Genomic DNA, 16,838 nt, shown 5'->3' with positions numbered 1-16,838 from the left:
TTTTTTCTTTTAACCCCACTCTCTTACATAGACAAAAAATAAAAAGAAATAAAAAACATGTGTGCCTAGGTGTTAATTGCTTATTTCGGATGGCTTGTCATAAACTCCAAGTGATAAGGTCCCAATAATTTCACTTTGGGACCTTAATTTCACCAAGATTATTAAAGTTTGAATACTAGTTCCTTAAAAATAATAATAAATTTTATTAAATCTCAAATTAATGTAGCTAACAATAAATTGTTACTAGGTAAAAAGGGCATTTCGGAAACTAACAAAAGACATAACAATTACGGTTACAATACGCAAGTCGAAAGGAAGCATCCAGAAAAAACTCAAAGGATTTGACCGCCACGTCACCATGCTGCGGCTAGGCATGACCGCGCCGCGATCATCTTGAGGAATTTGTCCTCGAGATTTACATAGAAACTTCCAATTGCTTCGGTGGTTGTAACTGAATGGGTTGTTCGAATCAAATCATCCGTCAAATCAACCCAACTACCCGAATACGAATGTTATAAATTGGAAGGTTGATTTTAGAGAAAGGGTCTTCTCTTGCTCTCTCTTCTTCTATAATTTTTAGTTTTTCTTTCTTCAATTTTCTGTAATTTCCTTTTGAAAAAGCTCTTGAGAATAGTAAGAACATCAAGAGTGATCCATTCCTTATCTTTGTAATTCTTTGGAGAGCTATAAAAGAAGGATTATAGATCGATCATCATCTTCTTCACCCATTTTCTGCAATTAAAATTTTTGCGATGATCGGCTAGACTCCTTAGAGAGGTCAAGAATGCCGAAGCAATTTCATCCTACCAATGTTATTTTGATACTTTATTTTTGCTTTACATGTTAATTTGAGAATCCTCTTAGGATAAGATTAGCAAACTTATACATTCAAATCAAGCTAAGATGATTGTTACTTAGATAAGCTCAAGAACAATCATGTTATGTGAAGAATTGAAATATAAGTCAGCTACACTTGTTTGAAGTTGGGATTCTCATGAATACTTTTCGGTTACCATCAATGTTTAATTCGATTTATCTTCCGATCCACGAGCAATGACTTGCTACGTGGATTGAGTTATAATTAGAATAAATCAGCATTTTGGATGAATTGCAAAGGTTGAACTGACATCTCCAAGCTCTTTTCCTTATATCTTTAATCTCTATTGTTAGTTTAATTTCATTTACAAATTAGTTGCTACTTTCTTCCCTGTTTTTACAAATCAATTTCATTTTTAAGGAATCTGTTTTCTAATTCTGTTTTGGCCTTTTTATCCGAATGAGATTTTGAATCCAAACTATCCCTGTGAAACGAATTCGAGTTGCCCAAAGTCTTAGTTCACATCTTAATCTCTGCATTTACCCAACAAGCTTTACAATCGATCACCAAGGACGACAGCTACTAACAAATACAATGGCGACAACATTTTCTCTAATTAATTCAACCATGTTCACCAGGTCGAGAATTTTCACTGGAATTGCAAAAAAAAAAAAAAAAAGGGATATTCACCTTAGCTGTAGTAAGACTTCCAATAACTAAAACTGTTATAGAAAGAAATTAATAAAAAAATCATCTTCAAACAATGAGAGAGATATCTTACTATCAAAGCTTCCGAAAAAAGCTCCATTTTCTAGACATTTCGTTTCAGCTTTCACTCTATCACTGTACTCAAAAGACACTAAAGTTACCAACAAAATTCATTATGAAAAATTAACTACAATGGGAAAGAGAACCAAAGATGACTAGAGGGCAAAAACTCACATATGATGAAAGAAGTTATTTTTGGCATATGGACATCTATTAAAGCATCCATTCCTTGCCTAGGCCACAAACCAAAAGCAAGAAACAAGCTATGCCATATTAAGAAGAGAAAATAAAAGGTCTGAGATTGAGTAAAGTAAAGCACAATAATGCTATGTATGAAGGCTTCTAGGCAATCATCTAAAAGGGATGGAGAATGATTAAATAACATAAGATCAAAATTCAATAGTAGAGATGGCGTGTAGATAAATTAGAAATAAGTTTATTCGAAACTGAGGATCAAAATAAACTTCCTAGGTAGATTCATAAGCCCATCCAAAAATAGAAAATGACAAAATTTTCCCTTAATTTTATTAAGAATAACTTAGCATAATTGTGTTCTAATGTCTTCAAGAGAAGGCATTAAGCATATTTTGTATATTTATAAAATTGTTTAAATTGTATAAAGTATATTCCAAGCCAAGCATCAGAATAAACTTCCTAGGCACATTCATAAATCAAACCCATGCAAAACTAAAATAAAGATAAATTTATCCTTAATCTGATTAAGGTCTTCAAAACAAGGGATACGCATATATAGCTATAAATATAAAATTTTCTAAAAGAGTAAAAAAAAAAATTATTATTGATAAGCTGGGGTTGATGGGAGCCCTCCCAAAAAATACTACGAATGAGTGTAAGAACAGATAAGATCTTCCTCTAAAATACGCTAAAGCTCTAGAGGAATACTAGAAGACTCCTCTATTACAAAGAATTAAAATATTTCAAATTGTCAACCTATAAATTTCATTTCCATTAGCATTAAAGTTTTTGGAATGAACCAATTTTTTGGTGAGGATGACCTATATGGTCTAGAGATCATGATCGCCAAAAATCAACTCATTAAAAAAAAAATGGACGATTTACGATTCTTGAACTTGTAAACTTTTAACTCATATAAGACAAAACAATTTGGCCATGGTGTGGGTTTACCAATTTTTGGGGTGCTTATATACTGATCTATGGGATATAAGAGGTAATATTTTTTTAATTATAAGGGCATACTTTTCCATGCCCAAAAAAATGAAAGGTATATTTGTCCGTGCTGAAAAAAGCGAAGTGTTTACTGCTTCAGTACTTTTTTTCAGCATAAAAATAGTGTTGAATTTTTTTCACTTACTTTCAACAATAAGCGCTAAAAATATAAAGTAAACAAATGTGCTATTTTGATAAAAAGTGCTGAATGTTTTTTTAGCAATAAGCGCTTAAAAATAACGCAAACAAACACCGCCTTAGTAGGAAAATAAAGGTTTCAAGCATTTTTGGTAGGAAATTAAAGTTTGGAGGTACGTTTAATGCATCTTAACGTGTGCCCTTAGGGCACATGTTAACAAAACAATAAAACCTCAACCTCTCGAAGTAAATCGAAAACTTTTTTTCATCAGTATTCACTATTTTGATCATTAAAAATTAAATATTTATTTTGCCTGTCTCTCACAATTTAAGTTTGATTTTCCTTACTAATTAGGTGTAGGAGACGCATTTGAAGTACTTAAAAGAAAGCACTGGATGATTTAATGACTTGGTTACAGACAATTTTTAAGTCCATACAAAACTTTAAAAAAAAAAAAAAAAAAAAAAACAACGAAGAGTAAAATCCTAAAAGGGTACATCTTAAGGGTATTTTTTATAGAAAAAAAAAAGTTTGGACACTTTTTGAAGGAAAATAAATATTTAGAGCATTTTTTGTAGGGAAAGTAAAGTTTGTGAGCCCTTAGGGCACAGGCTAACAAAACCCTAAAACCTCAACCTCCTTAAAAGTAAATTGAAAACCTTTTTTCATCAATATTCATTCTTCTGTTCTTTAAAAATTTAATTTGAAAAAAAAAAAAATTATTTTGCTCTTCTCTCATGATTTAAGTTCGGTTTTCCCTACTAATGAGGTGAAGGAAATGCATTTGAAGTACTTAAAAGAAAGCACTGGATGATTTTCTAATTCGGTTACAGATGATTTTTAAGCCCAATACAAATCTTTGAAAAAAAAATTGAAGAATAAAACCTTGGGTTTTTTTAATGCGTGCTTTATAATAAATAAATAAAGAGTTAGAGCACTTTTGGCAGGAAAATGAAGATTTAGAGCATTTTTTTGTAGGAAAATAAAGTTTGGAGGTGCATTTAATGCATCTTAATGTGTGCCCTTATGGCACATGTTAACAAAACCCTAAAACCTCAACCTCCTTAAAAATAAATCGAAAACTTTTTTTCATCAATATTCATCCTTTTGTTCATTATAAATTTATTATTATATATATATATATATATATATATATATATATATATATATATAATATATATATATATATATATATATATATATATTCCGCCCATCTCTCACGATTTAAGTTTGTTTTCCCACTAATGAGGTGAAGCAGTAGCATTTGAAGTACTTAAAACAAAGCACTAGACAATTTAATTTAAATAAACATTTATTTTTTATCCATGTTTATTTTGTTTTTTCTCTACTAATGAGGTAAAGGAGATATATTTCGTCTACTTAAAGAAGTCCTCGACAAGCTCTTGGAGAAAAATCTCATCCTTCTTTTTTACCATTCTTTCCCATGATGATTATGAACGGCCAAATCAGAGTTCTTGTTGATTTTTAGATCTTTCCCTAAAGAAATAATTTTAGATTATTTTAAATTTGAATTTATTGTGGTTGATCATTATTAAGAATTATAGTTAATCCTATTTTGGATAAATAAGTAAATTTTTTTTTCCCAAAGTCAGCTTGACTTTCAGTGCGATGCTTGGGTAGGACTTAGAATGATGCCATCATAAATGGTCTTCAAAGCTACCAACAAAAATGGAAACATTAGAATCAAAACTGCTTCATGCCCACCCTTTGTTAAAGGTGGCGCTATATTTTTTTTTTATTTATAAGCACACACCTAAATTAATTACTGTACCACCTTAATGTCAAAATGTTAAAATAGAATTACAATTTTACCCTCATGAATATACCAACCATAATCTATGAAAATCCAATCATTGCTTACTAAAAACACATTTATTGACAAACTAACCTCAATATCTGTTGAGTTTAATCTCTCATTGGACACAAATGGCCTTGTCTCTCTCCTTATAAGATCTTGGGCCTCTCCACTTATTGTCAATTTGTTTTGAGTCGAACCCCAAACTAATCATGGTATCAGAGTAAGCATTTCTCTTTTCCACGTGCTTTGGCCCAATCTGGCCAACACATGCGAGGGCGAGTGGAGTTTAGTCCCACATCGGACACAAATTGTCTTGTCTCTCTCCTTATAAGATCCTAGGCCTCTTCACTCATTGCCAATTGATTTTTAGTTAGATCCCTAATTTATTAGACGAAAAAGAGACTATGTTACTTATATTAATAATTTTTTTTTTTTTTGTCATTTAGAGGTAGTGACTGAAAAATGTTAGATTTAAATTAGAGGATCAATTAATCCAATTTACTTGTATTTCTTCAAACTTCATCCTCCATTGGAAAAGTTTCAACTATATATAAGGATAAAACATTATATAGCACAAAAAGATTGATCAAGATAAATTTCTATGATGGATGTTCACATATCTTAAATAGTTGGGATTAACATTTAGCATTTTTCTTTTAGAAAGGGATCTCAATTTTTAACATAAGAGCGTGTGAAATCTTTTCAAAAGTCAAATATCCATAAATAATTTCTCTATTTGTCTTTTCACCTGAACTAGTATGTGGCAAGTGCAAACGCACATGTATAACAAAAACATGGCGATTAAAAATAATGTAAAATGCAGAAGTAACATTAAAATTGACATTGATTCTCACATTGCTGATGTGGATGTATGTACAGAACCATAGATGCTTTTTATCGAGATACAAGTGGAAAGCATCTATGGCTGTGTGCACCTCCACATCAGCAATGTGAGAATCGATGCCAATTTTAATGTTACTCCAGCACGACTAAAAAATAATAGTAATATTAGATTTACTCCCTCCAAAATAGAAGATTGTTTTACCCCATGATTGAAACTCAATGTTGTTTAGTCTTGACGGTTTAATGGGGAAATTTAATTTTTTGGATATTATTTTGATCATTTTGTTTAATTTTAGTTTAGAAATTGAACATTTTGGAAAAAAACAAAATAAACAAAAAATATATATATATATATATAGGTCTCGTTCAGCAACAAACATTTTGACAAACATTTTGGCAAAACATTTTTCAAAACATGGGTTAGAGATTTTGGAATGCGTAGAGATCATCCTCACCAAAAATCAGCCCATTCCAAAACTTCAAACCCCAGTTTACAAGTTGAAAAATCGTGGACCGTCTATTTTTTGTAAACCATTTTTTATGGGGTTAGAAGTTTTGGAATGGGCTGATTTTTGGTGATGATGATCTCCTCACCATAGAGATCATCCTCACCAAAAATCAGCCCATTCCAAAACCTCTAACCCATGTTTTGAAAAATGTTTTGCCAAAATGTTTGTCAAAATGTTTGTTGCTGAACATTTCCCATATATATATATATATATATATTTCACCCTTAAATCATCAACAAAAAGTAATCTTAACTTTCAATAAAGGAAGGTAAACCTAATCTTGCATTTACAGCGGATAAACCTAATATCTCCAATTTCAAATGAGGTATTACTAAATTATCCTTACAAAGATTAAGATTTATGCATAATTTAAATTTATATAATACTTTTTTATTTTAAAATTTTTAAGATAAAATTATTTTATATCATAGTTAATCAATTAATATATTAAAAGGGACTTTTTGTAACTTAAAACATTGAGTAAGCTGATTTTGTACATGAAATAATAAGAGGATATTTCTCTAATTTTAGAAAGCTAAAGACTAACATGGTTATATGAATGCACGAATGTATTTTTATTTGTCTTGACGAAAATAACCTTGATAATAGTAAGGTAATATATATGTGAAGGCATTTTTGGTCTTCCAAATTTTGTTGTCAACAAACACCTATTCGACCTTCTCTCATTATAATAATAAAGATTTCACACCACTTCTACCAACGTTAACTCCACTTTATAGAGGAGCAACGTAATTATTCGAGCCAAGTTGCGATGAACCATGAACAGCTCCATACTAACCAAGCTTCAAAATCTCAGTCCAATCCTAGCCCACCCAACAAGTATTCGGGCCTAGTTATGGTCTTGATCCGCTCATAAATTTTTATATTGTAAACTAACCTATAATATACGTTATCAAGTTGGACCGGGTTGGAACATGTAATCTAACAATCCTAGCTCCCAAACCTGAGTGTGATCCTAAACATAAATCCGAACTAATCCATCCAACTTGACTTGACAACTAAATCCTGACCCATGAACAATCTTCAGTCACCAATAATTAAAATTAGAATCATGTATCCATTCTGCTTATCTAGAATTGTCAATGAATGGATTTGAAGTCCTAAACCATTAATGGGCTTAAGCCAAATAAGTTCAAGAGGCTTAGAACGGTTTAGATAACTCGAGTGGGGATGGGCTGGACATTTTGGGGCCCTTATGGGATAATACCTAATGGGCTGAAAATATATTAAGTTGGACCCAATATTTTGGGAAGATTAAAGCCCTGACCTCTTATTATATACAATTGACTATGAAGTTAGAAGTAAAACTAAAACAGAGGTTTCAAGAAGGAAATATAAAATATTATTTGTAATTTCCCAGTACCAGGTGATTCAACCGCTTAAACTTGAGCGTGAGCGAAGCCGACACGAGTGCACGAATTTCACTAAATCGCAATCAATACTACACCGGATCCGATTCGCTCGTGCCTTCCAATGCAAAGTGGGGCCCGGACGCTGCTTCACAAAGCGTCTGCACGTGTTAGGCACAAATAGAGAGGAGCCACGTGTGAGAGCTAATTTAAAAGAGAGGGGGAAAACGACAAATTCAAAATTTTGAAATCTTCCATGACGTAAAACGACATCTCGCAATCAAAATCAAATCAAAGCTGTTTCATTTTCGAATCATTTCTTCAATTATATATATTTTGAATTCCACCTTTACCCCTCTATCTCTCTCTCTCTCTCTCCTCACCTTCTCTTTAAAAAAATCACCCTAAAAAGTTTATTGGCTTTTCTAATGAATAAGGGGACCTGAAATTTGCCCAATGGTGATCAAGTAGAGTCGGAGATAGTTTACTAACCAACTCTCCGAAGTACAGAATTTTACTCTCTTTTAATGGATCGGATCACGATATGTGTTCAGCTAGAACGACTGTGGGTCCCTGTACTTTGCAATGGTTGAGATCATTGGATTTACTTCTACAGAATCTCATAGGTGGCTGATGGTTGAGATCATTAAATTAGTTGTACAGAATCTAATAGATGGCATCGTACAATTAGGTTCCAAGAATCCGCATGTGTTCCACCTGTCATGGATGTGAACGATCTTGTTAATAGTAAAAACTCCATTGGTAAGAAATTCAATTCTATTGGAATTTGGATTGCAAAAATCGAATCTAAAATTTGATCAAATATTCGATAAATGAAAAATATACGGCATATATTTTATATGTGTATTATCCATTTCATTTCAAAATTTTAAAAATAAAAAATCCGGCCATATAATAATGATGATAAAATTTGTTATGATAACAATAATGGTGGTAATAATGAGGGTAATGAGATTTATTCCATTAAATTTTAAAAGAAGACCAACGTCAAAGGACAAATTATCAATTTAGAAAATTAAGATGTGATTTCAAATAAATATATAGGGTCGTGTCATTATTATTTTTAAAGATAAAAGGAACATTTGTCGTATAAAAATGTGGATAATTCCAAAATTTTGAAATGTAACCACTTCAAAGTCGACTTGTATTACATGTCACAACTTACAAGTTTACACTTTGCAACATATAACAAGTTATAGTAGCATTTTTTTTCTTTTTCGATTAGGTTTTATAAAAATTACATTTTATTCTTTTCAAATTTAAAATCCATGAATTATTCAAAATAGTTCAATAATTCAGAGAATAATACTTTCATTGAAAAAAATGAAAAATTCTTGAATTTTTCAAGAATTAAACAAGAGATGTGCATAATAAAATCATAATTTTAAGGAAGATACTAACCCCAATGCCCAAACTAGATTTCAGGTTTTCCGTCAAACGAATAGCTGGGATTAGAGGATTATCCTTAAGGATACTCAGTTAAAAATTATTATTTAAAACACTCATTTGATCATTTGAATGTTAAACAACAATGAAGTCAATTCAAGTGGGTTGGATTTTGTGGTGGAGCTGTCCTTCTAATCATGTGAACCAACTCGCTGAGTTAATTGGGTCATTTTATATTTTCAAATTTACATAATTAGATAAGGATCTCCATTTAGTTTGATGAAGTACAATTACATATATTCATCTTCAAATGAATTTTTATTTATATAATTAAAAATCCCATGAGCATCACATATACTAAAGAGATAGAGTATTTTAGTAAAAATCTCGAGAGTCCTTCTCAAGAGGTCCATGAAGAAATTCCAAAAGCAAGACCTAGGAAGGAAGCCCATGGGCTAGTTCATAGTTGCTAGGGGTTCTTGAGTGGTATGTAGAAATTTACAAAAGTCCTTCCTCGAGATTTCATATAAACTAAAATCTTGAAAAATAAAGAATAAAATTTAGGTAATTGATAGCTATCTCACCGAAATGATCAGAGAAAATTATAATTGAATTCAAGAAAAAGAAAGGATCCTAAGACATCTAGAAGAAAGAAACACAAATAAAAATACCCAAAATAGAAGAAAAGCGAACATATATAAATAATAAATAAATATGTTTAATTTAGACTACTTTATTCTCGTCCAATTATTTCAATTATTTGGTAGGTACCACAATTATGCTTTAGAAATGTGGAAACTTTTTTTTTTTTTGATAACCAGGTTTCCCTATAGAAAACGGACCGGACTTGTATATGGGCTTTGCCCAGTCCATAGGTCATGGTCTTGTCCAAGTACTAGTCCCACGGTTGACGAAGGATTTTTCCACCACATACACCATATATTGAGTCTCACTTACTCATATATAACTCACCGACGTAAATGCTCATCAGGTTTAGTTCGCATGTGGTTACCTATTTTTATATTAAAGTGACAATATTACCACATGGTATGTTAGTAAACACGATTGAGAGTGCCAACTACTCCATTTCAAAGTGATTGAGCGTACCTTTATCTCAGGATCAATTAATCTGAACAAACTCATCTTGTGTGTGTCTGAATGGCCTTTTTTTGTCGATCATGCCAAGAGTTCCTCAAGATAGTTGGTGTGAGTGTTTCTTTCTCTCACAATACTATTATGAGCTTTGCTACAATGACTCAAAATAACTCTAAGTAGCATTGTACGTAGAGAACAATTGATTTTCCAAGACTTGTTTAAGGAGAAAAAACACCTAGGTTTTTTTTTACTAATGATAATCTGACGTTCTTTTTTCAAATGCGCCCAATATGTTCCTTGAGCTAGCAATTATAGAACCATAAATATTTTTCTTCTGTATCTTGAAGCAAAGGATCTATGATTCTGTTATGGGGGGCGTTTGACAAAAAGAGCATCAAATTATATTTGTTCCTTGTAAAGGATCTATGATTTTCCCTAAATATTTTCCTTGTATGTTTGTTCTTTGAAAATAAATTGCTCGACAATGTATTTTTTGATTTGTAATGGAGTTACCAATTCTTGGGATTTGTGTTTCAGAAAGAATTTTAATAATTGAGACCTAACCGAGGTAACATCCGTTCTAAATCTCTTAAACAAAGTTTAGTTTATGGAGAACGATTAGGATACGAGGAAATGGGCAAGGCTAAAGATAAGAGATTCACAATTTAGTCATTCTACAAAACACTTCTTCCAAGGTCAAAAAATTCTTATTGAGAATCTCTTATTTGGTCAATTCTTATTCCTTCCAAGGTGTTTTTCTTTGTTTGACTTGCTTTCTTAAGGATGATTCTCATTTTGGATAACTTTATTGCATACGGGTGTATTACTCCGAACCTTTGCTCCTTGTGAGTGATGGGAAATCTGTGGATCATACTTTAGCCCATAATTCTTTCTCTTGAGGTTTTTGGACTTCTCTTTCTATTTTTGTTTCAGATGAATTGGATTTTTCTTAAGACTTTCTTTTTGTTGATAGTAGGGTGAACTCATAATATCTTTTCTTGTAGAAAAAGAAACATATGAGTCATTCTTCCTTCGATAATTGTTTGGAGTCTTTAGAAAGATAAATAACAAGATGTTCCAGGACAATGATAGTAATACGGATACAATTTTTATGGAGATTTTAGGTTTTTATTTCTTTGGAATAAATTAAACAAGGAGTTTGTTGGGGTGTCATTTAGGGAGTTTGTATTTAGATGAGATAGTTTTGTAATTAATTGATTGGATTTTTTTTTTTTTTTCTTTTTTTTCTTGTTTGGGGCTATCTCAACTTATTCTCTCCGTTTGATATTTATAAAATATTTCGAGTAGGGGCACTTGAAGTTATTTCAGGTCACTTTAGAGCTTTTGATTTGAATTATAATTTATTTTAAAAATATTTTATAAATTAATTCATGTATAATTATTTGACGTACCGAGTTGACACGTTGACATTTTCGAGTTTTAAAACAATAACGATTTACTTTTATAACCTCTCTGTAACTCTGATCTAACCTTTTGACGGTCAGCTATTTTCTCCGCGACATACCGTCGTTGTAAGTCAAACTAGTCAAGAGTAAAGACTCTATTACTCAAGAAGCGAGATTTGAACTTATCGTACATGGTATTTCCTCCCATTTAAAAAACAATTTCACAGTTTCACTAAATATTCAAACACTAAAGAGAAGCATCCACGCTTCTGCTTCTTCTGAGTTTTCCAGTTCAACCTGGAGATCTTAACCCTCAGAAGCTACCTCTCTCCTTCATTTTCACCATTTTATTTTCAAATCTTCCCCTTTAAATCTCCCCCACTTCAAATCTCCTCAACCACCTTTACCTTCTTCAATTTCCTCTTGTAGTCCTTGTTTTGACTTGTTTAATTTCTTGATTTCTTCTGTGTTTTTTGGTAGATTAAGTAAAAGCTGCTAGGGTTTCTGATGCTTTCTGAAGGTGAATTTATGAAATTTTCTGCTCTTTCTTTTTCAACACATGCATCTTTTTTTTATTATCTTAAATGCTCTCTGAAGTCTGGAAACCTGATTAATCATTTTACCAACTAAGCATCTATGTCTCTGTAATCTCATTATTACTCCTACTTCTGATCCTTATAAATGAAAATAACAGACAAATTTTCTGTAAATCAGATCTAGATCAGTTTTAATTTTAAATTTCTTGTCTTTAGATATTTTTCTTGTTTTTGTAGCAATGGAGATCGAATCAAAACTAAGAAAACCTCCACCGATCGAACGAAGACCTACGATGCTCAAAGATTTCTTGAGAGATGATTTGAGTTCTTGTTCAGCAAGTGGTTTCAGATCCTTTCCTCGAAGATCGTGCAACACTTCTGTTAGAAATCTTCTCGAAATGGATCTCAAAACGAGAAATCCAAAAATCTCGACAAAGCTTCTCAGAAGCAGATCTAGAGCTGCATCGACAACGATCTCTGCATTTCAAAAGGCTTCGGAAGCGGTACTTAACGTCGTCAAGCACTTACACTTTACTTCCGTTAAATATCCGTTATCCTCAAAACAGAGGATTTTACCAAAAAGCCTATCCAAGAAGTTGAGACGGAGCTTCACGAAGAAAGCTGATACGGAAAAAAATGAGATCAGAGTTGTTGTGAAGGTCAAAGACATCATACGGTGGAGATCGTTCCGAGATTTAGTTGAAGAGAAGCAGGAACCGTTGGATTACACTTCATCTCCAATTCACACCACCACCATGACAACGACTACTAGTAATAGTTGGTCTGATAGCGATTTTACATTCGAAAGCTTACATTCTTCGAGTGGTAGTTCAGAATTCTCTGGTGAAAACGAGATTGATGAGTGTAAAAAATATTTACCAGACAAGAAGAAGATCATAAGCAAAAGAAGATGTGATGTAGTTGGTGAAGATTCGATGGAGAAGGTGAGCTTTTATTTAATACTTCGCATTTATAAACAATTTTGCTTTGTTTGTTGGTTGGGTGGTTTTGATTAATTTGTTTAAGCTGTTTGATTCGACTTCTGCTGTAGATTCTCGTCCCTTATTATTATTATTGTTTAATTTGTTTATTTGGGTAACGTTTGCTGTTTTTAGAGCTGCTATTCGCACACCAACTTTTATTCTTTACAAAGGTTCGTCACAAATTATATTCTAGACATTACAACATTAGTTCAAACAATTTAAATAGTATTTTTTTAGTGTTAGCCGCGGAAAAAAAAAAAAAAAAACTTTTATTGGCACCCCAATTTTTTAATTATCCACAATTAAATCTAATTATCTTTACTTTTAATTACATGTAATAAGTAAAAATTGGAGTGCAAATGACAATTCTACACTTTTCGGAAAATACTCACTTTCATTATAAGGAAGTGTGTAGAACCATACATACTTTCCCTTGAGATAAGAGTTAAAAACATTTATTGTCCTACATATTTCCACGTCAAAGAAAGTGGGATATGAGGTACAATCTTGACAAGGACGACTCCTTTTTCTTAACAGAAGGGTTCTAAAGGAAATAATACAGAAATGACCTCGGCATTGACCTCATATCTCACTTTCTTAGTAAAAAGCATTTATACGTGACCATATGAGGTACAATCTTAATCACTCCAGCACGAAAATAAAAATAAAAATGAAAAAAATTAAACAGCTGAAATTTCTGGCGTTTCAACGTGTGAAGTATTTTCTTGGGATTTAATCTTGTACATTTCGGGCTACCAAATTAAATTATTTTACCAGTTTCAACGCCAGCCACGTGGTATCAGCAGTCCTACTTGGAATCCAAAGCGTTGAAACTCGCAAGATTATTTAATTTGGTAGTTCATCAGTTAGGTTGTCTTCTTTCTTAACGTAATTACAAATTTACCCTTTAAGCTCCTAGAATAAATTCAAGTTGCTTATTGTTGGGAAAGTAGGGAACAGGTGATTGATTCACTAATATATAAAATAAAAGGGCATATATATAATTTCATATTTATTCTCTGCGCCACCCCATCTTTGTCGGTGGAAGGAGGTCTTGTATCTTTGTCCATCTATTTGTTTATCATTTACCTCTACTTGACTTTCTGATTTGCCCGTACATCTCTGTTATAGGCTTGCAAGTGTGATTTTTTTATATTTGTTTTATTCATATCTCGCCATAATTTCGAAAACAAAACGTAGTTATTTTTCTTGGGAAGTTTTTAACATGATGTGCTGTGCAACTGAAGTAACCTAGGAACTAAAGGACAAAATCTTCTTAAGAGATAAACAGCATTAATTAATTACTTAGTCTAGCTAATTGCTTTGACTTTCCATGTTAATAGGTCCTGGCATAACCACTCTTTTTTAATTTTTTAATTTATATATTTTTTTGTTTTTGGCTTTTTCTGCTTTTGTTATTCTTCTAGTTTTTAGTAGAGCTACTTATCTGGGACTTCATTTGAGAGCTGCTAAATGGTCGAGAATGAGTAAAAGTTGGGGTGCCAATAGAAGCTCTCACTGTTTTTTTTAATTTTTTTTCTACATTTCTATTTTTTGGTTTTAAGATTTTAAATGAGCCTAATTATAACTGTAAATGCCTACAGAAATTATTTGAATGAGTGCTATGATGATTTGTAATGTTGAGATTATAATTTGAGCTAAAACCTTTTGTAATGTTTGAAAAGTATATGTTTTAATCTATTATTGGGTGTGATAAACAATTTAAGAAATTGGAGTGTAATAAGTAAAAGTTGGGGTGTCAATAGCAGCTCTGTGTGCCAATGCAAAAGGTTGTTATATCACTCAATACAAAAATAAGCTTAATTGGTATTTTTGGCCTTTAAAGGGCTTTAATGCCCATGGTTCGACTAACAAGCAGGAAATAAGATTAAAAAGAAAATATATGGTGCATTGTATTTCACTAATTTGTTTCTTTAAACTTGATTTAACTTTGATTTGGAAAACAACCACAGGGGGTGTCTCAGTATGAGGAGAAGGATCAGTTTAGCCCAGTTTCTGTGCTTGATTTTCCATTTGAAGAAGATGATGAGACCTCTTCGTCCTTCCAGTTGAGCCTCGAGAAGATGAGAAGTATGTTATATATTTTTCTTTCTCCAATAAATTCTCTCTACTTTCTTTACTCATTCCTTCTAAGTCTAGACATGTGTTACAAATTGAAACAAGTGTTTTGAAGCCGCACAATTGGTCTCACTTAGATAGATTAAAAATTAAAGAAATTATTATAATCCAATCTATCACAATTGTTTTTCATGTGTGAGATCTCCTAATTAATGATACCCAAAGAATGGTTAATCCATAATTTCTTGTGATACCCGTTGGGCCATTATTGAGTATATATATCTAGCATTAGTTATTAGTAGTAGTGAGACTATAGTTTAAGTTTTGTTAGAAAGAAAGAAAAATTGGAATGTTTCTAGTCCTAAAAAGAGTATGTGATGGATCAATGTTTTAACAGGGACAAAGCAGAAGCTTATGCAGAAAATTCGGCGATTTGAAAGCCTAGCACAATTAGAACCTGTCAATTTGGAGAAACGGATTTCATCATTGGAGTTGGATGACTCACTTGAAAGCCCAACCAACTCTTATTCGATCTCGGAAAACTTTGAAGATGAAGAATCTATTAGAGCTGAAGAGAAAGCAAGTGAGCTACTTAAGCTTATCAAACAAACAAACTCAGAGGAGGAGAGCCTTAAAGAAGCAACTATGGATCATCTCTTGATGGATTTCTTTAGAGATGAAATTATGGCTAGAAATCTAACTAACCCAAAAGGAGGCAATGATTTTGATAACGAATTATTGAATGTTGCAAGAAACTGGATTCATGGAGATTATGGGTCATTAGATTGGGGAGTAGAGGAAAGCAGGGAGGTTCACATTAAAGAAATGGAGAAAGGAGGGAGGTGGAAAAAATTTGAGGAAGAACAAGGGGAGTTTGCTTTAGATATTGAGGTTAGTGTCTTGGGTTCATTGATGGATGAGTTGTTGCTTGATCTTCTATCTTGAGAGAATGTCTTACAACGAGATTTTAACCTTAATGATTGACAAAGTTGACTTCGAAGGGTCTTCACAGGGAAATGACAAGGAGGGAGTAGCTTGTGAATATGGGTATAACCTGGGGTGGTTTTCATCATTTGATAAATTTGGTATTTGTAAAGAACAACTTGTTCTTGGTGTACCAGAAAATGAAGTAAACCACCTTGTGGCATCATTTCTAACAGGCAATTTTGAATTTCATAGGGACCTGTTTCATCACTTTAATTTTTTCAGCTTTTGTCTTTTTTTTGTTTCCTTTTGTGTCTGAATGAATGTACTCTGAAAAGTTAAGGTCCCCTCCACAGGAGAATGGTTAGTGCTAAAAGAATAGGGGCAAGTGGAGAATAAATATCAATAAATAATGGCATTTAAGTTTATATTTAAAAGCTTATGTTTTGCACGTGTACAGTGATTGTGACTCGTAATGTTGCTCAGCTAAGTACAAAAGAGGAGTAATTGTTAGGGCCCTTCCCTAGTTTTGGTGAAAATTAGAAATACCCCAGGAATATTTGAGATTGAAGGCAAAGTCCTTGAGTTAGTCTTTCATGAGAGGCTAATCAAATTAAAATGATTGAAATGCCTTCAACTTCAATCTCTTATCAAAATCCCTTCATTTTTCCTTTAAAATCATTATGTCTAGTCTCTTCACCCTCCATGAAAAACCTTTTTACTCATTTAAATTTTAGAAAAAATTAATTAATTATCCTTGGTGAAAGGTTTTCTTTTTAATTAATTTCTAAGTTTTAGGAATTCTCTTAATAGTTCATTTAGTAAAACTTACATTTCTTAATGGTTCCTCATTCTTATCTCAGGTTATAATAATTTTGAAATGGCAAAACTACCTTTTTATTTTTTATTTTTTATCTTCTTCATATACATAGGTTTTCCAATGGAGATTCTAATA

The 16,838-nt window shown here is 32.1% G+C and overlaps 1 protein-coding gene across 1 annotated transcript; it reads left to right on the top strand.

The window, feature by feature from the left end:
- Positions 1-11,484: 11,484 nt before the first annotated feature.
- Positions 11,485-16,137, top strand: LOC147389632 (uncharacterized). The gene is made up of 4 exons (XM_086419518.1): positions 11,485-11,881; positions 12,135-12,841; positions 14,854-14,971; positions 15,357-16,137. The coding sequence occupies exons 1-4, from the start codon at positions 11,869-11,871 to the stop codon at positions 15,902-15,904; spliced, it is 1,386 nt and encodes a 461-aa protein (XP_086275644.1). The 5' UTR covers positions 11,485-11,868; the 3' UTR covers positions 15,905-16,137.
- The last annotated feature ends 701 nt before the right edge of the window (positions 16,138-16,838 follow it).

This window comes from Akebia trifoliata, chromosome 12 (assembly GCF_017979445.1).
Source record: "Akebia trifoliata isolate Shusen 1 chromosome 12, ASM1797944v1, whole genome shotgun sequence".
Lineage (NCBI taxonomy): Eukaryota > Viridiplantae > Streptophyta > Magnoliopsida > Ranunculales > Lardizabalaceae > Akebia > Akebia trifoliata.
This window is presented reverse-complemented; position numbering and strand designations above follow the sequence as displayed.

Coding starts and splice junctions, on each gene's coding strand:
- LOC147389632 (XM_086419518.1), top strand. Junction 12,842..14,853: donor GTGAAGATTCGATGGAGAAG/GTGAGCTTTTAT, acceptor AAACAACCACAG/GGGGTGTCTCAGTATGAGGA. Junction 14,972..15,356: donor GAGCCTCGAGAAGATGAGAA/GTATGTTATATA, acceptor ATGTTTTAACAG/GGACAAAGCAGAAGCTTATG.